Source organism: Falco biarmicus, chromosome 2 (genome assembly GCF_023638135.1).
Source record: "Falco biarmicus isolate bFalBia1 chromosome 2, bFalBia1.pri, whole genome shotgun sequence".
In the NCBI taxonomy this organism is placed as follows: Eukaryota; Metazoa; Chordata; class Aves; order Falconiformes; family Falconidae; genus Falco; species Falco biarmicus.
In genome coordinates this window covers 92,090,446-92,115,714 of record NC_079289.1, presented here as the reverse complement: position 1 = coordinate 92,115,714, position 25,269 = coordinate 92,090,446, and the positions used below count along the sequence as shown (strand labels likewise).

At 48.1% G+C, this 25,269-nt stretch overlaps 1 protein-coding gene across 3 annotated transcripts in view; it reads left to right on the top strand.

Moving 5' to 3' along the window:
• The window catches only part of RAI2 (retinoic acid induced 2), a 47,124-nt gene extending 28,072 nt beyond the window's left edge, over positions 1-19,052 (top strand). For 2 of the 3 annotated variants that reach the window (XM_056329350.1, XM_056329348.1), the window contains one exon: positions 16,314-19,052. In XM_056329350.1, coding sequence (XP_056185325.1) covers positions 16,419-18,080 — 1,662 coding nt within the window. In that variant the 5' untranslated portion in view covers positions 16,314-16,418 and the 3' untranslated portion in view covers positions 18,081-19,052. Of the gene's footprint in view, positions 1-3,814; positions 3,923-16,313 lie in introns of those variants that run through there. The other variant, XM_056329351.1, reaches the window with a different exon arrangement.
• Positions 19,053-25,269: the final 6,217 nt, after the last annotated feature.

Sequence of the window (25,269 nt, the reverse complement as noted above, 5' to 3'; positions counted from 1 at the left end):
TCTTCTCCTTTGCACTAGACTGATGCTAAACTGGCTTCACTAAATCTTCTTATGCTGTAAGTAGCAGTGACCCAGATAAACACGTTTGAAAATGCGACTACTGAAACTACGGTATGTTGCCTTTGTAGGACACAGCAAGAGAAAGACTAAAATAATTCTATAAATTTATGAGTGTAGCAGGTAGCATCATATCATTAAAAGCAGATTCAAAGACCAGTTTATTTTTTTTAGATTATATGTGCAAATCTGTGTGAAAAAAAGTACGTAATTTGGAGTCAGAAGCTTGAAAGTTACAAAGAGGCCTATGAAAAAATAACTTTTTCCTTTTGTGTATGTCCTTTTGCAGCATAACAAGGCCTTTTGGAAAAGAGGGGATAACTGTATTTAAGAATGCATTGTAATGCAGCCCCACAGAGTCAGGAGCATGCAGGTAACCAGGAGAAGGTTGCATTTCAATTCTCCTCAGCACCTGAGTTTGCAGCTTTGGTGGCTTTTTAATGTAAAGGCTGAGCTCCTGTCCCAGCCAAACCCACTCAGTCCCCAGGGCCTACCTGAAGCCAAGGCCTGGAGGAGAGCCCTGTCCTCCACTGGCCGTATGAAAGACATAGACATTGCCAAAGGGCCTTGTGTAACTATATTTAGGTAAACCCTTTCCAGAACCCCCAAAATTGTGGTTAAGGGGACACTGCCCATTGTTCCAGATGCACATTTTGTGTCTGTGTGTGTGTGTGTACGAGCGCTGCCCAGGATGCTCTGGTAAGGACTTCACACTGCTGTTGGAGTGCACTTGCTCCAATACTTCATTAAGCTCTGATTATACGTAACTACTGCTGCTCTGAGAGCGAGTCCTTCAGCCAAACCTTCTCTTCTTGGTAGCTATTGCCCAAGTCACGACCGGCATGGAAGAAATGGATGGAGCGCAGTGCTCAGCCTGGCACAAGTGGCTGCAAGTGCCTGTGGCTGCCGGCCGGGGGGAGCTGGGTGCTGGCAGCATGGGCTGCAGGGTGTCCCTTGCACCCCATAACTTGCTCAAATGTGGACCTTTCCACGCCTTTTGGTTTTGTGGGCTTTTTTAGACATCAGCATCAGCTGTGTTTACACATAGAAGAAATATACGCTATCAGGAACAATCGATAATAAGCAACCTTTAATTAGCGCCAGAGGTGCAAAGGGACCTGATCCCTCAGTGCCTGTTTAGACAACTAAACCCAAACAGCCGGCCTCCAGCACCCCATTGCCAGTGCCCTGTGACACTATGCCCGGTGCTGCTGCTGCTGCGCATTGGTGGCTTTGGTGCCACCAGCACCATGGGGGGTTGGGGGTGCCCACCACCCCCAGGCTGCTCCTCTTCCTGCCCCTTGGCCTCTGCCAGCTTGTGCTGGTGGCTGGGTCCTGGTGAAAGCTTCATCCCAGAGCAGGGGCCGAATCATCCTTGATCACTGTAAGGATAGTACAGGATTTACTAGGTGTTCAACATACTGGGTGACTTTGGGATCTTCAGAGATCCACCCCACCTTTAATTAATTTTTGGTAGCAGCATGGTCTGCTGCTTACTCTGGTTAGCATTAAGCTGTAAAATTGCTAATGTCAGACAAAAAGCCAATGGAGTCTTATTGATTTTTCATGCTTTTGCAACATGCTGCAGGAGCCTTTTCACTGGACATGGAGGACACCCGGGGATGGCGAGATGGGTGTGTGCTGACCCACTCTCACGTACTCTGTGAAGCCATGGGCACCAGCGCTGATTTTGCCAGTGGGGTCCAGCCAAGAGCCCTTGCCTGAACAGAGGCAAGGGCTGTACCCACCCGAGCTGGCTGCCACCCCTTGAAATTACTGGAGTTAACCTGTGTGAAGTGTCCTCTGGGAAATGCACAACATGGAGGTGGCCCTTTTAGTTGTACAAGGCAGCCAACGAAATGCAGGTTGGTCATTGCAGCCTGTCCCATCCTCCTCACTGTAAAAATTATGGATGCTGAGTTTTGGGCAGCTCTGGCACCCTTTTGGTGTGGAGCACATCTTGGCAGAGAGCTCAGCTCCTGGTTTGTGGTCACACTTGCCTGTCCTGGTGGCCACCCTGCCAGTGCAGCTGTGGCCAGCAGCTCTCTGGTTTCTCAAACTGCAGATCATGACACTTTTTTGGGGAAGATTCATTTGGGGTCGCAAAGGATTTGTGCCTACCAGGGGACCGCTTGGATTTGGCTTGTGCTATTCAGATGTTTACCCAGCTTGGCCAGCAGTTTGGCATATGCGCACATCTGCCAACATGTGGTAAAAACAGAGGTTTTTCTTGGTTGGTGCCTTAGCTCTCTGGGCTTCTTTTGCAACCCCTGTTGCAGTGCAGCTTGTTTCTGATGTGCCTCTTCTATTACAGACTCCTCTGATTTCCCTCATCTGCCATCCCGGGCAAAGACTGGCCAGCGGTGGCCCCCGGGAACCCAGTGGCCTGGCATGCACTGCTTTGGCACCTCGCAGACCTCCCAGCTGCACGTGGAGTGCATGGGCAGGACAGCCCAGCTGGAGCCATAGAGGTTCTTGGGGTAGTGTGGGGCAGACCCACGTTCTGCATGCAGGAGGAGCTGAAAGGTGCAGCAGCCCCTCTGTCCAGCAATGGCTTAGTCCCCTGAGCAGGGGCAAGTGCAGAGACTTGATGTTGACTGCCCCGCTGGAGGGATGGTGCAGAGCTTTTTCAGGAGGCAAGGGCTGGGGGCATTTGCCCTCCCACTTTGCCAACAGCAAGCTCTTAAATGAGCATGGTTGTTTTCTCTAACACCCCGCCAAGAAAATACTGAATATTTTGTACTTCTTGGGTGCTCTTGCTGTTTCTATCTGCGAGAAAGGGTGTAATTTTTGTAGCTGAGCTAGTCTACCGACATATGGATTTGCCTGAGGCAAGACAAGCGTGTGCTGTTTTTCACGACTTATACAGGCTATAGGCAGTTTTTATTCCCTGAAATCATTATGTAGTTAAAACTACTTCCTCCTTGTTTTGCTAATCTCCCAAACTCCATTGTGCTCCCTTCTGGTTACTATCAGGTACTCGCTGCTGCAGGAGCTGCAGTAGTTCAAGCTGTCGGTCTCCATCCCCACGCCTCTGGCCAAACCCAGTGCACCCATACTGAGACAGCGGGAGGGGTTGGTCACCCTGGGAACAAGGAGCTTAAGGACTGGTGCATGGGCATGGGGAGGGTTCGATAGGCGTGGGCAGCACCCCAAGGCTGTCCCCATTTCAGGGGCATGTATGGTGGTGGCCCCATCCTGGTGGGGACAGATGTTGGTGTTGATGCCCTTCCTTGCATTGGGTACCTGGGGCGAGGGAGGAGGATCACGCATGTCGTCTGTGGCGTTGGGCAGGTGTGGGGTAGTGTGGGTTGGGTGGTGAAAGCTGGTGCCTAATGGAAGAAAGGACTCGAAACAGTTAAGCCTGGGAGTAACAATGCTGTGGCAGATCCTTACCCCCAGTACTGCACCAGGAAATACTTAGCTCCAGCTACGCGAATGGTGTATCAGGAAAATATATCATTGCCTGAAACAGAATATACGCAAAGTGGGAGAGACAAAAGTGCCCTCGGACCCACTCGCTCGCTGCTGCCTCTCAAAAGGGCTTTGTTGGGACTGACCTTCCCCTCCGCCTGCTCTTACGCTGCTCCTGTATTTGCATTAGCACGAGAGATGAGGAGAGACAGCCTCAGGTCCTATTCTCCTGTTATTACAAGGATAAGCTAGGACATGGTACAGCCATAGAGGATTTTATTTGTTTGGTTTTCCTGAAGGAAGAGCCTGTGAGAAGTATGTTCTTCACTAATAGAGCGTCACCTTACATTTTCATGGCAGACAGTCTGCTCTACCTGCTGAGGTGGCCTGAAGAATCAAGAAGATTGACAGCAAAAAAATGTCCTTCAGAGCCACACCAGTCTGCTGGCAGGTATTTCTTTTTATCTGTTAGTTTTGTTCTTCTTTATTTTTTATTTCCTTTTCTTTGTTGTTGTTGGTAAAGCAATGAAGCTGCACAGTCAGCCTTCTTCCTTTGCAGTCTATGATCTGCGTACCGAAATTCAGTTATTTGAAGAGCCAGCCGTGTGGGGAATTAATACCAGGCTGTAGCCCTGTGTGCCCTTCCATGTTGGTGTGCAGGTCCTTCTACATCCAGAGCTTCACGGCTGTAGAGCAACATCACCTCAGCAGGAGACCTGAGCCGTAGTCACGCTGCAGAGTGTGTTGCTAAACTGCTTCCGAAGGCTGAGCTGCACAGCCAAATATGAAATCTCCCAGTCAGATTTATTGGAGTGGCCTGGTGACGTTCCCCAGAGGACTTGCAATCTATGGTGATGGATGATGCCGATCCATTAACGTAGTAGTCTCATCTGGGAAAGATGTAATTGTCGTTCTGCATCCTGCAGTTTCCCTAAGTTTTTCTGAACACATAATAGCACGCAGCACAGCGGAAATTGCTGGTGAAAAATGCTGCAGTAAATATGTCAGGCGCTCTGTATCCTATGGCAGTGCACTCCTCTTCTGGAACCATGCGGCCATCATTAAGATAGGGGAGGTGATAATAACAAAATTTGGTATACTGCATTCATCATGATGTATGTGCTCTCCAAAGGTTTGATGGAAAAGTATGGGTAGGCCTGACCTTGTTTCCTCTTGCAATACACGTCTGCGAAATAAGTTCATGTTGACTGGTTCGTAGTATCAGGAAAATAATATTTACTTTTACCTGCAATAGCAGCACTATTTTTGCAGCACTGGTTGCCCTGCCTGCATTTCCTGAAATACAGCCCTTTTGTTCTGAGTGGTCAGAGTCTGGATCCATGATGACAAAAAGCATTCTTACTTTTTTGTGTAGAGTTTGGAATAGTCTTACCTCCACGCAGTGCGAGCAGTGTATCGGTTGGAGTCAGGGTACCTGGCTGGAGAAGACTCCTTTGAACTGGCTGGAAGGTTTCTGTTCATATGCCATCAAACTATTAAAATTCATACATTAACATTCACACTTAGGCAAACTGTAAGTGCTCCGGCAGCAGAGAAACATGATGAAGAGGGAGGAAAAGGTACACTGGAGGAACACAACCACAAAGTAGTGTCCAGGAGCTAGGGAAGGCAGCCTTGTGCCACCTCGGTGAGTGTGTGTGCCTGTGCCCTCTCATCCTCAAGAGTGATGGATAATCTAGATTGTAGCGGTAACCGGAGTCCCAGATGAGGCCTATTCTTTGTGCTAATCGTGTGCCAAAATGATCGCTGCCCAGCAGATGTCACAGCCAAATGGATGAGGCAAAAGGCACTAGAGAAGAAGTACTTGCAGATGTGCATGTGGGGCATTTGTAGATGTTACAGGTAATCTAGACCAGTTAACTGGACAGCAGTAACCTCAGTGGCACTGAAATGCAACAAGATTTTCAATATTTTCTGTCATTTACAGATATATATTACTTGAGGTCAGAGGCATCTGTACTTCACAGTTCAGAATGGGGTCTTCTAGGAAGGCAAAATTGGTCTTTGTGGGTGAAAACCTGCTGAAAAGTTGTGAGGTCTTCACACTACATCCATCAGCACAATCGTGCTGCACCTTATGCTGGCATTATCCTCTATTCAGTCAGAAAGCTGACAACTCGCGCATCATGGCACAACAGAGAGGAGGTCATCTCTCTGCCCCTCAAAGTCAAACCAGGAAACACTTGGTACAGAGGCTGTGATGAAAGCGAGCATGTAAAAGGATGTGAAATTCAAAGAAAAAATGCTGCCTTTTCCGTCAGATCACGGGAGTACTACATTTTTCTGGCTCTTTTAAACAAAATCCTTGCAGCTGCTTACAAATTTTGCAAGGATGAAAACAAGGGGCTATTTTTGCTTGGAAGTTTTTTCCATCCACACATTTTTAGATAAGGTGGTGCAAGAATAGGGCATGCTTTCTGCTGAGGATTAGTGCTGTCATGTAGCTGATGACATGTTTGGCTTGGTTTATCAAAGTGATGGGGTTTGAGAGAAGGAGAATCAGTCTAATAAATCTGAAGCTGTGAACATAAAACTTGATCTTGAGGTGGCGAGCTGCAGAAGCATTTGATTACTTGTGCCAGTGGGAAAGAATGAAGTATTAAATAACCCCATTTTGCACCAAGGAAGACTCCTCTACCTTTTTGCTCCCCAAGCAGCACCCCAATGCTCCTGCACCTTTGTATCTGCCTGTGCTCCCAAGTGAGACCCTGTCCCACAAGAGAAGAGAAGTTGACGAGTCTGGTTTTGGTCCCCAGCATTTTGGGCCATCCCTAAATCTTGTCATTTGGGACAATATCTGTGCCACTGAGTACAGGCAGGAGTAGGGGTTTGCCCTTTTTGGCCCGCCATGGCAAGCTGGGTGGCACATGTGCGTGTGGTGAATCACCTGCATGTCCTTACCTGTGGCCTTAGATAGGATTTGTACCTCACCAAAAAGGATCTGTGAGCTGGAAGGTTCCTTTTTTTTTACTTGGTTTTGCTCTTCTCATTATTTATTTATTTAAGCCAGACTATGTTAGGACAATGAGAGGTTATGTGAAAATTTGGCTTTCAGTTCATTTAAGATGAGTTACAGAAGCATCAGGATTTGCTATTCTAACCCCATGGCTTTAAAATACAATAAAACTGGTTGCTGCTTCTTCCTCTCTGTCTCAAGAAGTTCTAGAAAGCAAGACAAGCTTAAGAGGAGTCCCCTCAACGGTGCTGAGGCTAGCCCTATTCTGGCCTTGTCTGCACCGAGGAAAAGTGGTTTTTGACTAGAGCTGGCGGACTGAAAGGAGGGGGTGGGGAAGGGTTTGCAGCACGCCTGAGGGACCGGGGCTCTCAGGGGGCATGTGGTGCCAGTGGCACCTCACTTTGTTTATGGGTTTTGAGCTGGTGAAGCTGGTTTACCCCTCGAGGGGTACTCTGGTGTGCTTCTCCTGCATGCTAGCCGGGAGACAGCCAAAGTGGTTGAAACCACATTGGTGTAATGGGGCAAAGTCAGATGTTCCACCTGAAAAAGTGCTGTAGCAGTTTAAAAACTGATTTTAAACTTTACCTCACTAAGCTGTTGGCTGAAACTTGGTAACTGGTCCATGAGGAGTCCCTGTCCCTTGTAACCAGGCGTGAGACAGATCCATGTAGGCAAGAGGAGACGAGCAATGGATGGCGGCCTTTGCCACACCAATACCAGTTCTCATCTGGATGTCGGAAAAGATCAAATGAATGTAATAAAAATATCTGAGCCCGGGATCAGTTCAGAGGGTCAAGACAAAATAGCAAGCCAAGTGTCTCTGAGCAGAGAACAAACCTCCGCCGGGGAACTAATGAGGCTTTGAAGTCGTTTCACTGATATCAAACTTGGAAATCCTTTGTAAGAACTGAGATGCTTTAAGGTCTGTTTAATAAAGCTCTTGACTGGGAAAGGAGCAAATATTTTATCAGGCTGACAGTGAGTGCTTTTTGTTTCAGGTTTTGGGGGAAGTGGGGCTGGCAATTATGTTTAATTGGTCTCCTTTTCCTCTTGTTATCATTGGTGTATCGATTGCTGGGAAAACAAAATGCATGATTTTTAGAATTTACTGTAAAGTAATGGCTCTCTTGTTTGTTTTGTTTAGCTCTGTGTTCTCGAAACAGCTCATTTTTCTTTGCTTTGCTGGCGAATATAATGTTTTGATTGAAAATGATACTAAATAATCAGTTAAATGGGATATTTAATGACAGGAAAAATTGTTTAAAATATTTTTTCCCATAGGAAAATCATGCACTTTACTTTTCAAGCCTACGAGGTCTTTTAATGATAGCGTGACTCTGCATTCTTCCTACAATCTCGCTCTGAAAGTAAACATGTGGGTGCACCACATGTGTGAAAACCATGGAAGTCAAGGTATAGTAAATCTCAGGAGCTCTGATGCAAGAGGGATCCCCGGAGTAAGTCAAATTTTTCTCTGATATCATTTTAATTTAGACTTTCTTAGACTCTCAAGCCACTGCTAGTTTGCCTTCCCCATGGGAAGCTGACCAACTGTATGAGAAGCAAGCCTCATGGATGAGAGGAGAGCAGTGGATATTGTTTACATGGACTTCAGGAAGGCCTTTGACAGCGTCTCCCATAAGATACTCACAGACAAGCTGCTGATGGATGGGCTGGAGAAGCAGACGCTTGCGTAGAAAACCGGCTGAATGGCCAGGCCCAGAGGATGATGACCAATGGCACAAAGCCTAGCTGGAGGCCAGTCACTAGCACAGCACCCCGGGGGGCAGTACTGGGTTCAGTCCTGTTCAGCATCTTCATTAATGATGTAGTAGTGGGCAGAGCATCCTCAGCAAGTCTGCAGATGACACCAGACCGGCAGGAGGGGCTGATACATCAGAGGGTCATGCTGCCACCCAGAATGACCTTGACACCCAGGAGAATGGGCAGACAGGAACCTTAGGAAGTTCAACAAGGGGAAATGCAAAGCCCTGCACCTGGGGAGGAACAAACCCAGGCACCAGTATGTGCTGGCAGCACCCAGTTGGAAAGCAGCTTGGCAGGAAAGGCCCTGGCACGTCCTAGAGGACACCAAGTTGAACATGAGCCAGCAATGTGGCCTTGCCACAAAAAAGCCTCACGGTACCCTGGACTGCATGAGCAGGAGCGTTGCCAGCAGGCTGGTGGAGGTGATCCTTGCGCTCTGCTCAGCACTGGTGAGGCCACACTTGGGAGCGCTGGGTCCAGCGCCGGGCTCCCCAGTATGACAGGCACAGCCATACTGAAGAAAGTCCAACAAAGAGCCACAAAGATAATGAAGGGACTGGCGCATCTCTCCTGCGAGGAAAGGTTGAGAGAGCTGGGACTGTTCAGCCTGGACAAGAGAAGCCTTGGGAGCATCTCACTAATGTACAGAAATACCTGAGGGCAAGAGCCAGACTCTTCTCAGTGGTGACCAGAGACAATGGGCACAAACTGAAACACAGGACATTCCTACTGAATTCCCATCAGGAAACACTTTTTCACTGTGAACGTGACCGAACCCTGGCACAGGTTGCCCAGGGAGGCTGTGGAGTCTCCATCCTTGGAGACACTCAAAAGCTGTCTGGCCATGGTCCAGGAAACCGGCTGTAGGTGGCCCTTCTTGATCAGGGCAGCTGGACGAGATGACCTCCAGGGGTTCCTTTCAGCCTCAGCCTGTGATTCAGTGATTTTGAGCAGGCAGAGGTGCTTTATGGGGCTGAGAGGTGGGGAGGGGAGTGCAGCAGGGCTTTCCCTGGAGCGAGCAGCCCTCCAGTTTGACTTTTGGGAAGCTGCTGGTAAGAAGATGCTCCCCCAGGGCCACACAAGCAGCACCTCTCCACATGCTCAGGGTGGGGATGTGATTGCTGGACCACTGACACGCCCACCCCAACACAGCGCTGCAGCTGCCCACATCCCCATCCTAAGGGACTACATCACACTTTGAGAGGAGACACCTGCATGCGGCCAGCAGCATTGAGGGGAAGCTGATTTAAACAGATACTTCTGCAGTCACAAAAGCGGTAACTTGTCCTCCCCGTTCAAACGTAATTTTGGAGCGCAAGAGTGGCACTGAGTCAGAAGAGCCTGCTGCGTTGAAGGGACGTCACTGAACTGGGCGGGACATGACTCAGCAGTAATTACGGCTGGCAAATTTATATTTGTCCTTCACATGTCAGGTGTAATACATCAGATTTCCATGCACTGTGTCCACCTCAGAGTGTATGTGCAGCTTACTGCAGGCTAAGGAAAATGCTGCTGTTCAGGCAGTTCTGTACTATGCCAAGGAAAAAAAATAAACCACTGTTCAAAAGTTTTTATTTTTGGAAACTTGCTGCAAAGTTCCTCCAAGCGTGCCAGTTTAGAGACCCCAGGAACTGGGATGTGCTGCAAATATGAGAAATTTGAGTATTTGGCAATAGCAAGATCAGCCTCAAATAATTTCAAAGTAGCCCTGTTTTTATAGCACCTGCTGATATGTAATACTCTATATCGCATGAGCAGTGGTCCTTTTGAAAGTAGGAGACTGTCATTTAAGTGTGATACCCTTAGTGGGATAGTTGGTGAATGGAACAGAGGAAGGGAAAAATCAGTACGGAGGCTTGTGCTATCTCCCTTACACTTGGGGTATGTCGCAGTTTCTGCTGCAAATGTAGGGTTTTTTCGTGAGGCTTTCAAACTGGGTATAAAAATTCACTACAGGTTGAAATTTGTCAGGCAAATGCTCTATTCCTTCCACAGCATGTATCGTCTGTCTTGTATATATTGCCCTTGGGAGTAAAGACACTGGTTTCAGGCCCATGACAGGATTTTTTTTTTTTTTTCCAATTGGTCTGATTTGTTTTTAAATGAGAAGAAAGTGAGTTCTCTCCTCCCAGGAATGGATTGCTAACTACAAGCTGTTGACAACAGCAATATAGTTAGCAAATATATGACTCTAACGTGGCTCTTTGCAGGCGATTAGCCTGTGCAATAGGCAGACGGCCATGGTATTTCTCAACTGAACTGTTTAAAAGACCAGAGTACGATCAGCCAGTCAAGCTGCTGCATTTGCGGGCGATCATGCTGTGTGCCAAAGCAATGTATACATATAGTGTCCCATCTATAATGTGCCATTTTGCGCTGCTGTAATGATTTCCCTTCCCCCCTTGTTCCCCCAGGGCTTAACAGTCTGGATGGGAGCCTTGACACAAATAGGTTTGCCTCCCAGAAGGTTCCATAATGCAGTGGTGGAAAATAAAATAGTGCCTGTTGCATGAGCTGTGTTGGAACCTTATTATTCCTCCGGCATCTTCTGACGTTGTCTGTGGAGATGCTCTTTATTTTAACTCTCCTCGCAGCACCCAGCTCACCCTCCATGGCATAGCTCTCATAGAATGAGAAGTAATGTGGGGCAGCATGTAGGTGCATGGTGAGCAGGGGACGTTGGTGGAGGGCTGGGGAGCAAAGGCTGCGGGTGTAGCTTTCATACTGGCGAGGATACCCCGCTGCAGCCCTCTCTCCTCTCTCTGTCTGGAACCAGAGTGAATCCTGCCCATCTTTCCAATGTCTTTCTCACCTTGCCCTGGGTCACTTTTGAATGGTGCCTCCGAAATTTTAACAGGGAGTTGCTGGGTATTTGAGTCAAGGGAACAAGGGGAGAGTTGCAGGCTTAAACTGGGATGTTTTCTCAGTGCCTCTTGGAGGGGTCAGAGCAGTGCATCCCCAGTGGTTCCCCTTTGGTGGGGGTTCAAGCCACAGATGAGACTGCATTTGGGGTCCGACTGTGAGCCGGCAGGAGAGTGAAGGGCTGGTTGCCTTAATAAACGTCCTGTGGGTCTCCTCTGCTCTGCCTGCCTCATACCTTGGAGGGGGTCACTGTCAGCCCTCCTGCGAGCAGAGAGGGGACAGAGCCCACCAGCCCTCCTGGTGCCTCTGCACCTGCCAAGGTGTGTGTGGTCTATCAAACGCAGCGCCACGAATGGCGAAACACAGGGGAGAAGGCTAGTTCACCATTAGCTTTGAGTTGGTTACTTCTTTGCCCTTTGGTGCTGGAGGATTACACTACTAAAAGGGTATGCAGGATGGCCAAGATTGTCAGTCCAAGGTGCCTGAATATGTGAATCAGTGGAAAATGTGAGAGGCAAACGCTGCTGAAATCATCTGTGCTTTGTGTCTATGAGAGAGCCCACCTGTACATTACTTGTGCAGTAATAGCTCCACGTATTTGGTGAATGAAAGCTCACTTCATTCAAATACATCTTTTCTCTTCTAGCAACAAAACACCAATAACAATATGGTAAAACGTTTATTTGTGTGTGGCTTGAACTATACAAACATTTTGTAGGATGGACGATGATTTATAGTGGGTTGGTCTGTGTCAGTATGTGTCCTTGCTGCCCACTTGCATATCTACTGCAGAAAGATGCAGAAAGACGGGTCGGGCTTCGGCTGCTGAGACTGCTGAGGACAGGCAGGCCCAACCCCGAGCTCCTTCAGCAACCCATGTCTCAGTAGGACGCAGGTTGGGTGCATGGTTTCATGGTGCATTGAGGGTGATGGGGCGTGCTGCCATGTGGTGGCAGGACCAGCCCGCCTGGTCCCCAGCGTGGTGCCCCGATTGGGTGCGTGCTGCCGGTGGTGCTCGGCAGGCTTGCTGCTCTCCGAAGGGGTGGCGGGCCCTCCCGACTGGGATGCTCTCACCGTGGCCCTTGTCAATGGGCTTCTGCAGAGCAAAAATCAAACAAGTGGCTTTGAGCAGGAGGATCGGTGACAGCAAGCAGTGAGTTCTGGCAAAACACTGAGGCACAAATCTATCCATAGTTTTGTCCCCAAGCTGTTCCATTAAGTCAAGATGTCTAATTTTGGTTTGTGTTTCATACTGTATTTAGAAAGAAGGGAAAAGGGAAAACCTTTTTTTTCCAGGAGATACTGAGCAGGGTGTCCCACAAAGGGAGCTTCTGAGTCCCTTCCCATAGTGTGCAGAGCATAATTTGAATTCTGTGTAGATAGCGAGGTACAAGCTGTGGCACGGACAAGCGAGCAGAGCGTGGGGATAGCTGAACACGGTACAGTGCCGCGATCCCACAGGAAGGCACGCAACAGCCCTGAGAAAAGTCTGTTGCACGGCCATCAGCAGGAGATAAAAAAAATAGCTAGAGTTATCACCACCCCTTTCATTGGCATTTCTGTATAGCTAACATACCATTTCCTGTACAGTTACACACATCATTGCATAGTGCCATGAACTTAACTCATATCAGCACCCTGGTGAGAAAGCCCGGTTTATTTACAGTAGGGCTTATTTCAGTGTTGCAAGCTTCTTTTCAATTAAAACAAACAGCAAATTAAATATTAAATAGATAAGTAGGGAAAGGGAAATTAATTGATTTTCCAGCACTGAGGTGTGGTAGATAAAGGAAACTTAAGGCAAGCTCAGTGAATTATATTACCTTCATTTGTGTATGTTAGGTACATGAAACTTGTTTTAAAAACTGTGTAACTCTGAATAATTTATGTGCAATGAAGCAGCAATCTTCAAAAAAACCCAACAAAAACCTCAAATCCAGCACATACTTCAGGTTGATTTTTATAAAAGGAGAACTATAGTATAGCTATCGCTGTTAATACCAACACTGAAAATTTACTTTAGTTTAGGTCATCTCCATGTTGACTTAACGGTTTTGTACCACATACTTGGTGTACGTAGTATAAAAAAGGAGTCCAGGAACAACAAAACACCTCTTTGGACAACTTCATCCTGTCTCTTGATCCCAGATATTCAAATGTTTCTTCTTTTGAGGCTTGGGGACTTGGAACCTTTTCACTCTGTCTGCTTACTGACCTTGATAATAGATGTTTAGTGTAATTCATGTTAGGCAGCCCTGGCGTTGCCTCTCGGGTGAAACGGAAAATTGCTTTACAGGGCATAGGAGGCAGTTGCTCTGGGACTCCGCTGTACCTGGCAGCCAGCTACCACCAAGCTGCAGGCTGCAGGCAGGATCATGAAATATTTTTAAGGAGAAATGTATGTGTGTGTGTGTGTATATTTGTATGTTGGGTTTTTTTTTCATTCAAGAAGCAGGTGCATGGGAAATATGGGAGGGTACATTTCCACATAGGAAAGGTGAGGGAGGAAAAACCCCACCCCAAATCCATAAACCTGAGTCCAAGGGCTGTACCTCACCCTTCTGACCTCCTTCCCCTTGCACAGTGGAGCTCTCCTGGAGGCAATGTAGGACCATGAGCTCAACAATACATCCCAGAAACATAGAGGATTCAGTGTGGGAAAAAAAATGTTTGACTATGCTTTAAAAAAACAGCCCAGCCAAGGGCACAGGCATTTCGTCAAGGTGTCTAATGGCGATAGATGAGCTCTTCTTCCCTTCATCTAGCTATTTCCTCTGCCTCCAGCCCTGTTGCCTTTTAAAGCAGCAATGGGGGATTTTACTATGTTTTATACTTTCATCTTCAGCAGTGATCTGTCGTTCTCTCCATGGGTTTGTACAGCATGCTAATCCCTCAAGTCTCTTACGCAGCATAATTTTCATCTTAATTTTTCTATTTCTCAATGTTAAATGAGTTTGCCAGGGGAACAGGGGGTCATTTCCTGTCCCAGCCAGACCATTAATTCTCTATGAAAACACCACAATCTCACGCTTCTCAAGCAAACAGAAATGTCGGGAAGAGTCAGTGTCCTGTGCAAAATACTCGGCTGTGCTGCAGCCTCTGGAGGAGCAAAGATGCTGGTGTACAGCAGAGAACACAGGGGTTTAAAATGGTCATTTTAAAAAGAGGGAGGGAGAGGTTATATAAGAGCAGTAGAAGTGGCTTTTTAATTCCTTAACAGAAAAAACATAATCTTTTTTTGGTTTTGTTTTTTTTTTTAGCTTGAATCTGCGGAGCAGTCTCCTCATTGTCTTTATTTTTAGAAACAATTGCTCTTTGCTCTTCTGGTTGTAGGTTTTTTTCCAACATAAGACAGACCCAATTTTTTTGGTACCAGTACTTGTCATTTTCTGAATAAGGGATTTGATATTTGCTCCTGGTTTTTGGTGCTTGGGCATCTCTGCCTGCCTGTAGTCTGTCTCAGCTGAGGCTGGGAAAGGAAACAAACAAAAAAAAACCCCTCAACCCTGTATTTGTGAATGTTTTTTGCAGAACATTTCATAAGTTGAGAAAAATCCAGAATTATTCTTCTTAAGCCAGCAGCAGGAGGAGAAAAGAAATGACTCATCTGTTTACTTTTAAAAATCCTTTTTAAGAACTCCGATGCGCCTGTTAAATTATTAGTGTTTTACCCAAGCAGTCTCCGCTATTAACTTGTGGCATTTCTGTAGTCTTGTGCTTGCTGTAGCATCTCTCTGCCAAATCCAAGGATTTACAATTCTCAGGAGAGACTTGGGAGATTTCCCGCTTCCCTGCCTTGGCTGTTTTTTAGCCTTTGTAGTGTTTGGGTTTTTTCCCCTTTTCCTCCCATCCCTTTTGCAGGTTTTTGTTGGTCCTACAAACACTTATGCAACTAAATCATTTCTGTAAGTGCCAGAGCTGGCGGAGGTCTTTGCGTGCTCTCAGACACAGATACATCCCCAGGCTGGGACTCCTCAGCCATCTAGTTTCAGTGGCATTGCCCTCCGTATCGTCCCAATGCCGGCATGCCTGTGGGACGTGGGGACGCGCCGCACTCCCACCAGCCAGGCCAGCCGGGCAGCAGCAGTGGCACACATTTTGCTCATAGGGAGCAGGATTCGGCTGTATGCAGGTGAAAAATGTAAATTTGGGGGTTGTTGGTGCTTTCCCATGGTAACAGAGTTGAAACTGGACAAGTTTCCATGGTGATTATTACCACGGCAGGATACACCACACACTTTGGGAGAGGCATGGGCAGTGCCAGGTGGAGCGGCCAGCCCCCAGCCAAAGTCTGCCAGCGGCAGCTCTCAGGAAGGAAATTATCCTTCTAAATAAATGGGTGTCGAGCACCATTAATGAGCTGCTTTTTTTTTTTTTTCAGGGGTAAGGGGCTGTTAATCTTTTTAGGAAATAAGCTGCAAATTTCACTGCGATCATGAATGGAAACCATCGCTGCCCTTTTCTAATTGCCATTTGCTTGGTTGATATGAAGGGTTGGGCTGTCAAAATAAATTTGAAGAAGCTTTGATTTTTTGTTATCTTTAATGTCTTCTTTAATGAGTCAGGTGCCTGGTTCATGTTACTGTGTCTGTCTATCACTGTGGCAGGGTGTTTGGTTTGGGTTTTTTTGCTTTGCCATTGCCTGGCCACGTTTCTTTCTCACCCTGCCCACAGCAGTTTCAGAGGTGCTGTACTCACTGTGCAGTGGTCGCCTGCTTGCCTTTAGTAAGTCCCACCAGGATGAAAAAGGGATGAGTATTGTAGGGGTATCAAGTACCCTTTGCCCATGGCTGAATATTTCTTAACCGCGATATTTTTAGAAATGTTTGTTTTGGGGGCTTTTGTGGAGTTAAAACAGTGCACTGTTGCTTGGCTCTGCCATGCAGTGTCATTACATGAAGCTTTGTTTAAAAACGTGAAATGGATGGCCTGAGTCCCTGTTGCAGGCTGCGTACCAGGGTGGGTGGGGGTTGGCTGTAGGCAGTCCTCGATTCCTTTTAAATTATCTGTGTTTACGGCTAAATATAAGTTCCTCAAAACTCTTCGTACAACACTCACGGTTGTATGTATATCCAGCATCTCTGTATATACAGTACACTGTACTGTGGAGCCATTACCCTGAAGCGTGGAAATGTTTAACGACTTTTCTTTGGTGGTGGGGTCTTTAAAGGCAATTGCAAATATTATTTTAAGGAGGAGATTTATGCTGTGCCTAAAATATGTTTCTGGCTTGCAGGCCAAATTATGTTGGTGCTGATGCTCCTGGCAGCCTGGAGCCGCCGCGGGTCCCGCTGACGGCAATGTAGAGACAGCGCTGGCAGAGCCGGAGAAGCCCTGCGACATGGAGGAGCTGTACAAGGACGCCCCAAACCTGCCCATGGATGTTACCAGCTCGCCCTCAGCGATGGCCAACAACAAGCTGGAGAATGGGGTGGCCCAGCTGATCACGGCAGAGGCCTGGAACATCAACTCAGCCGACCTGATGAAGAAGGCCCTCTCCCCTCTGGTGACAGTCCCCGCGCCCTCCATCCTGACGCCGCCAGCCGAGTCGCAGAGCGGGGTTGCCCTGAAGGTGGCGGCCACCGTGCTGCAGCCCATCTGCCTGGGTGACAGCCCTGTCGTCCTGCCCATCCACCTGCAGGTCGCTGGCAGCGCCGCCCCGCAGATGCCGGCCACCAATGCCACCACCCCCTATGTCATGACCACCCAGGGTCCCGTTCCACTGCCTGTCCTCCTGGAGCAGCATGTCTTCCAGCACCTGAACTCACCCCTGGTGCTGCCCCCGGGGGCCACGTGCCCCGCCAGCCCGCTGCACACCGGCCTCTTCCCCGGTGCTGCCGCCCCCGTCGGGCAGCCCCAGCTCCTGGACCCCAAGCCCTCTGGCCAAGCCCAGGAGCCCGTCCTGCCCCCTGTCTTTCAGACGCCGGGGTTCGCTGCCGTCCTCCAGGACCTGTTTCCCTCACAGGGTGCCCTGGGCTCTGCCCCCTGCCAGCCGCCCCCTGACTATGCTGCCCTCCCACCCCAGGCCTTCAGCTCGCCCCTCTCCCCGCTGGTGCCCCCCGCCACGCTGCTGGTGCCCTACCCCGTCATAGTGCCCCTGCCCGTCCCTGTCCCCATCCCCATCCCCGTGCCCATCCCCGTGCCCCACGGCGCTGAGGCCAAGGCAGCCCCCGACCCGCCCAAGCCGCCGCTTTTCACCCCCAACTCCTGCAAGGGCACCCAGACCCCCCTGGAGAAGGAGGAGACCAAGCCCTTCGACCTCCTCCACCCACGGGAGTTTCCCCAGCTGAGCCGTCACACCGTCATCAAGATGAGCGGCGAGAACGAGGCGCTGGACCTCTCCATGAAAGGGCCACCTGCACCCCGGGCTGGCGAGGCTGCCCCACCAGCTGAGGACGGGGCCCTGGACCTGTCCCTGGCCTCCTGCCGCAAGCCGGGGGGACCCCACGGGGAGACAGCCGGCCCTGGCCCTGCCACCTCTGCCGAGGCCGGCGCTCACCCTGTGCCGGACAAGCTGTCCCCAGGCCCAGCCGCCCCCTTCTCCCCCTGCAAGCCCCAGGAGGCGCTGGGCAAGGCGGAGGGCAGGGTGGCAGGCGGCGGGCCGGCCGAGCTGCTGCGGCAGCCGCAGAAGTGGCTGGTGGAGCAGGCGGGCAGGGCGGGCTGCGAGCCCAAGGCCGGCAACAACATCGAGATCGTCAGCACCTCGCAGACAGCCAAAGTCATCGTCTCCGTCAAGGACGCCGTGCCCACCATCTTCTGCGGCAAGATCAAGGGCCTGTCAGGGGTCTCCACCAAAAACTTTTCCTTCAAAAGGGACCTGCCCCAGGACTCGGTGCTGCAGTGCTACGACGTGAAGAGCCCGCCCGAGCCCCGGGACAGCGCTGAGGCCCTCAGGAAACCCGTCAAAAACAGGAGCGTAAAGCTAAAGAAAATGAACTCGCCGGAGATACATATTCTTCCAATCAAGAAGCAACGGCTCGCTGCCTTTTTTCCAAGAAAGTAAATTATGGGTTTTTAGAATTTTAAGATTATTATGAGAAGAAGAAGAAGAAAAAATAATAAAAAAGATGCACTTGGTTTTAAACTCATTTAAAACTTTAAACTATCTTTGTAAGTTATTTTTGGGGGAAGGGGGAGAGGATCGGATGTAGAGTCCCTATAAGCTGGGTTGGTTTTGTGTTTTTTTTCCTTTTGGTATTTTTGTTATCAAATTTTGACTTTTCATGGGAAACTGAATAAAAAGCAACCTATTTTTCAAGCAGATTGCACATTTTGCAGCTTTAATGGAGTAATGGATGAGTCAGAGGGGTAAGAGCTATTTTCACTGCCATAAAGTGCTTTGATGATGTAATTCTTCATAACAGTCAGAATGGAAATTTCAAAATAAATGTTTGTACGTGCTAATTGGTTGCGGCATTTTTTGTCATTTCTGAATTGCTTTCAGTGTACAGAAAAGGCTTGGCAAAAAGTCTGTAAACTGTAAAGCACCGCAACTGACTTGTGATGAACCTAAAATGTTAAGAAAAAATAGCAGGCTAAGAAAAATTATATTGTCCCGCAGCAGTGTCGGAGAGAACGTCACAACAGCCCCTAACGATGCACCCAAATGAGCTTCTGGAGAAGCAAGAGCAAGCGAGCGGTACAGCCCAGTGCACACCTTCATTGCAAGAGACCCATAGGAAACCATCTTAATTAAGTAATGTTATCAGTCATTTAAAAGAGAAAAGTGTAAAAGCCAGGGGAATTTGGCTGGCGGGGGGCAGGAGGGGAAGGAAAAGTCGCATAATTTTTCCCAGCCTGACTACAGATATATGGAAAAGTTGTTTATTGTTAGTTTTCTAAGTTTCTTTGATGGCTGAAATCAATGCACAGGAAAGAGCAGAACTGTGTAACTTTATCACTTGGCAGTGTACAAGCCGCCCACGTCAATGGAGAAATGTGAATGTACAATTAAAATAAAAGTTCTGGTAGGTCATGGTTTTGCACTTGTGTATGGAAAGGAGCTGGAGACGCATTACTTTGTCTGCTGGCTTTTAAGTTCACATCTCACTTGTAAAAACCTGTCCTGATGGAAGGACCAACGTGAGAGCAGAATAATTTTCAGTGGGCGCTGTGGGTTTTTTTGGCTATACCTGTTACATAGAAAAACTTTTTCGTTATATTTCAAATGACATGTTCCCAGCACCGCACCAGTACTGTCTAAATAAAAAAAAACCATTGTAAGCCCATCAGCTGGATGCCATCGCACACTAACTGTGCCTTCCTTTACCCATCTGCAGCCAAGCTACTTCCAAGACTCTTCTTGGATAGTTTTGGGAAGGTTTTTGCGGTTGTTCGTGCAATGAGAAATTGCCCAGAGAAGTGGCTTCAGGGTTAGAAGTCTAATCACACCTTCAGGCACAGGTATCGTGCTGAAATCTGTTGAAACTTTTGACGCCAGCAGACACACCAATTCACTATTCAGAAAATGCATCTGCATTAGGTTAGGAAAGGCATGCTGTTTCTCTTTTCCTGGGCTGAAGGATCACTGCCCTCTTGCCTAATGTGAAAATGGAGGGCTTTCACGTAAGCGTTGCATCGAATTCTGTCAAACTCTTGCTTTTAAGTATTTTTAAAGCCTTTTATTTTTTCCCAAAGCTGGCAGAACTGACAATGTTCAGAAGCGCGTAAAGTGTTGATGGATTCATTAATGTTTAGTCATCTGACTGTATTTTTTTAAATATTTTTTTTTCTTAATTAAAAATACTCTGCTACTTTGTTTTGCTCCTTCCAAGAAACTGTGTTGATGAAATGTGTCATCTTCTGGTTATTGCAGTGCAGAAGCTCAGGATTTCAGCATCCCTTGGGATGGCCGTCCCAGTTGTCACTGCTCCACTCTGTTTCAGCTGGGCCTGTTCCAGTGTCAAAAAACCTTCTGAAAATGTAGTTTTCCCCAGGGCTTCACCAGATTATTTGAAAAGGAGGAGGTCACAGCATTAGCTGCTGACGTTTTTATTTTGCAGTTGACAGAACAAGTTCAAAAGAAGCTGGGATTGCTTTATTTTTTTATTTATTTTAAAAGTATGTTTCTCACACTGGTGGTTACATCTGTAACTGGGGTTACAGCCCCAGTCCCCGCCGTCTTTGTGCAAGCATCGTCCCCTGCAGCATCCTCAGCAGGCGGAGGGAGGGCGTCCAGCCAAAGGCGCACCCCTCCTGCCAGCGCAGGGCACCTGTGGCAGGCAGAGCAGCCAGCACCTCTTGGGGACACTGGCTGCAGGTGCCGAGGTTTTCCCTCCTCTCCTTTGCAGGCCTTTACTGGGAGCTATCCGTGCTCCCAGGTTACCTTCAATACCCAGGCTACCTCCTGCCCGGCTCTGCACGCAGTGGTCTGGTTTAACTGCATTTAGACCGCAAGCCCCAGAAACCCTGACAACAAATTAGGCTAAATCAGCTTTATGCCATTATAAACCCGTACAAGCACTGTCAAAACACCCGATGCCTACAGGCAACTCATTCAGCTTAAAGCCAACTGGTACCGGTTATAAAGGCAGACCAGACCAGCAGCCTCTGTGGCTGCATCTTCCTCCAGACCGTCACAAGAGTAACTGCAACCTCCCCGCTCTGAAACAGGGCTGAGGAAAACCAGAGCAGGCTCCAAATACCCTAGCGACCTCCTTTACATCCCCAGCTTTACGGGGCTCTCTCCAGAACGGCCAAGCTCCCTGGTACTGCTGGTCACCACCACCATCCCCACTGCCACAAGGCAACACAGGCTGGAGCCACCCCACTAGAAACGGACGGGCAGAGCAGACTAGGTCACCCACCCAGTGCCTGGCTTTCCCATTACTTAAACGGCAATGGCAGGGGGGAAAATTCTGATCGGCACCTTTCCAGGAAGGCTTAGGGCAGCTCCTGCTCCCACCCCTGCTACGCTTTCCTGCGACCCCAGCCTTCAAGGCTGCGCACGGGAAGAGAAGCCACACACTGGCACCTCTCCTGAGGCTTAACTGCTGGGCAAACAACACTAAGTAGGGACCATTTGCCTCCCACCATCCTCGTGTGTGAAGCACAAATCCTACATCCCACTGACACACGGGAGAAGTGGCCACAGAACAAGGTACTTAATTATACCAAGACTGAGCATTTCCACCTCCTCACCTCTAGCAGCAATTACAGATTTTGTATATTGGGCCATTAATTTTCTACAGGGCTACATTTTAACTGCTTCTGAAACTTCTGTATGAGGAGAAGGACGTGTAGCTGCGCTCGTGATATATGGAGCTTCCATTTCTGGCGGCTGTTAATGCAGACATTAATACCTCCTGTGAAGTTGAAGGGAAAGTCATTAAGCCGTAATGGTAGGAGGACAATGTTTGACAATGCTGAGTATATGCAAGGTGGAGAGGAAGGAGCAGTGCAGACCCTCAGGGCACCCCTTGGCTCCAAGCTTCCTTTGGCTTGGACTTTGTCTTGGGCTTTTATTAGGGGGCGGGTGAGAGGGGAGAGGGTTGCAGGGGTGAGTTACCTTCCCCTCTGCTCTCTTCCCCCCGTCAGGCAGGGGCTTCACAGGGAGCCAGACCCCGAATCCAAGGAGGGGAGCAGGGCTGTGCGTCTCGGGTGAAGGCCACGGTTCGTGGCAGCCTCGGGGGTGGGAGAGCTCAGATGTTCCAGCCTGGAGCTTTCCTCCGTGGGGCAGCCGGTCCCGTTCCCCTACGCTGCCCAAGGCACAGCCCTGCAGCCAGGGGTGCATGGCTAAGGCTTTGGCACATGGGGCCAGCTGTTAGCAACAGAAATGAATGCAAAGGAAGCGTGAGCAGCTTCTCGGCCAGAGAACTCACCTGGATTAGGCAGTTTTTAGGCTGAGAGAACAGACAAGCAGTCAGGTGAGCAGCAGACAATTAGGAGCACAAGGAAAAGGTGGAAAACACAGAGATGAAAGCAGGCAGTGGAAGCAGAGATAAAAGCCACCTCCAGGCCTGTTAGCATCGCACCTTTATTAAAGTTAGCAAGCAGCCAGCCAGAGAATGAAAGCGAGAAGCTCAGCTGCAGCCCTTGGCCATAGGCAGATGACAGACAGCGAAAAGGAAGGTGTGGGCTTCAAAGATAAGGCTCTTGGGCCAGTCGGCTTAGTGAGAGCAGGAAGAAAGGTGAGCACTGCGTGCTGGGAGGGTAACACTTCCTTGGGCTGAAGGCAGCTGAGAAGCAAGGGCCAGGGGAGACTCTACATCAAATCCCACTCATGCAGAGCATGCAAGGCAGCGTGGCCTCCCTGCTCCTGCCCGGGCACAGCAGGTGACGGGGAAGAGCAGCAGCAAACCCAGCTGGGCGGGAAGGGGAGGGGAAGGAGAGCAGCAAAGGCGCCCATTTCTGCATGTCATGGGCCTGAAGTAACGTGTGTGACTTAGGCTTTCCTACCACCCATGCTCCTATCTGCTGTAACATTGATATGCCAATATGTCTCCTGATCAGTGCCAACTTTTTTAACCATTTCTACCCATTTTCTGCTCAGCTGCCCCAGAGCACTGGCATTCTTACACCACCCTGCAGACATATCCCTCTAAGGGTTTGACCCACAGGGGCTCAAAGAGCAGCTTCACACACTTCTTGCATGTGAAAGCTTTCAGGGGAAACTGAGTGGCTCAGAAGTGGCCACTGAGCACTATAGAGAGTGATTGTCCATGCCCCTTCACTTGCACAGAGGCACCTCAGGACAGTGATCTGACAACAATAAGCAACTCATTAACAGCCCTCATGAAGAATCTTAGACAATGAAAACAGCATAAAACAACATTGCATAATATCCTGGCGCCAAATGTTTTAGTTTCTTTTTGTGCTCAAGTTTGTAAAAATATGCTGAAGGTCTCAGTCAAAGATCTTGTTCTCTGGCTGGGATTGATTCCTGCCTTCCCAAATGCAGCCAGCCTGCCATCATGACATTAATGGCATTAATTTGTGCAGTTTGCTTTTTTCACTCATCTTTCACTTTTTTTCCCCGATGCTTCCCCATCCTCTCATTTAAACTTGCATTTCTCTTAGGCTACACCACAAACCCTTAACACTGAAGTTTGCAACTCAGCATACTGTGGGGCAGTCCTACACACACAAGCAAATCCCCCAATTTTAGTGCGGAAAACATATTTTCCACAGTTGTTAAAATCCTGGTATTGCAGCCCTGCTAGGAGAATCCATTCTGTTGTTGAACCATCTGAAACATTTCTTCATGTTTGGGAAGAAAAATTACTAATAGCTAAAATATTTAGCACTACTCCTAGAATAATAGCATAATATCCTGGTACTGAAATTATTAGGATACTTTCAAACTAAGAGGGGAAAATCAAAAGAGCAGACTGCAGGGCACAATCTAATGAAATATCAGGAAGGGAGCACTATTCTCCAGGTAAAACGTTAGTTTTCACTGTTAAGACACATGTGTTTCCAGTGAAGCACTGGTAACAGACACATCGCATCCCTGTGTCAGCCTGTGTTCGGCCTCCCCAAGCTCCTGGGATTACTAATGTTCCTTAGACCACAGCTGTCTCAAAATGTTCACATTTTCTGCATTGTTTCAATATCATCCTTTCCACCACATCCTCATCAACAGAGTTCCCATCTTTCTTTGCTTAAGAACTGAAGCTAGGCAACATTTTGTCCTAGTCTGGCATCTCGCAGACCAAGGGTGTGTCACTGTGACACAAAACAAGGAGGTCCTTCTTTCTGGAGTTTACTTATGGCAAGGAAACCCCTAAAAGTCCCGTTATTAAGCTTTAAGGCTTCTGGTACACAAGTAATTTCTTGCTTATTGAGAAAAATCCCCAACCCTACCTGCATGCACATTTATGAAGGTATCAAGTGGATTTATCATTCTTAAAACTAAAGTTTCAAAACAAGTACCTTGAAAGCTTGGTCCACAGAGCACAGCCCAGCATAAGCGAGCGCATGCCTGCCCTTCAAAGACCCTCCACAACTCAACTATGATGGCATAAAGCCGCCACACTCTATTTTAAAGCCTGATGACGCATGTGCCACACTCATGTGTGTGGCATGTGCGCTCATCACGCTAGCACGCTCTGTATTAGTGTACAAGGGGGGTCAGAGCAAGGTTAAAAAAAGACCAACAGAATATTTACATGTTCTTGTCCACCTTTTGCCACTTTACAAGAGATATGCAACAATGCTCTAACTGTGCAACAATGAAGATCTAATATTCTCCATGGATACGCTTTTTGGGCTAGATTGATGAGTTTCACATTGTGTCCACTCGTCCAAATCCAGGTCAAAGACGTACCAGCTGGAGGCTCAACGTTGACATGCAGCATTGCCTTGGCAGGCACCTTGCAAATGCTAGCAGACATAAGCACTGCAGAAACAGGACCTCTTTCAGAAAACTGCAGGTGGGGCATTTGCTCAGCACCAGACACGTAGACGTGGTGATTAGCAACATGGTTTAGAGGCAGACTTCGCAGTGTTAGGTTTACAGTTGGACTATATAACCTTAAGCGTCTTTTCCAACCTAAATGATTCTATGACATCTGGACTTTTGAGTGAGATCCCTTGTGTGGCAGACCATAGGATCTAGCCAGCATTTCTTGGTTAGTACAAAGTGCACCTGAACATTTCCTTCTGAACACCATGAAGGGCTCAAGTAAGGAGATTGTTCCATCTTACTTGCAACAAACGGCACTTTAGGTGGGGAATTAGCTCACATGCTGAAATGAGATGGGTATCGAGGCTCCCACGGTAGATACTGGAAATCTAGTCAATCAAACCAATAGAGTCAAGAGAGCTATTCATCTCTTTGTAAAGCAGATGTTGCTTGGTATCTGGTCAGAGCACTCATACCCTCAAGTCGGTCAGTAGACCTCCACGGACTACCATGAAAGGGTCTGGACAACTGATATAAACACATGAAGTTACATGAAATTAAACCAAATCCTGTATTCCTAATTTTGGCTCCCCAACTGGTCTGTGTTTAAGACATCACATCAAAAGGGAGTTGGTAGTAGCAGTGCATTCAATTAGGAAAAAACAATTTAAGGACAGAGAGAAGATGCCCCAAGAATTGGGTAGGGAATTACAAGGATTCAGACCACGTTTTCAAATGAAATCATGTTAAGATAAAATACTTCATATACCTGGCATGGTTCAAAATGTTAATTTCTAACTTTCCTCTTTAAAATCCAAGCTCAACACAAAGACTCAAAGACACTAGT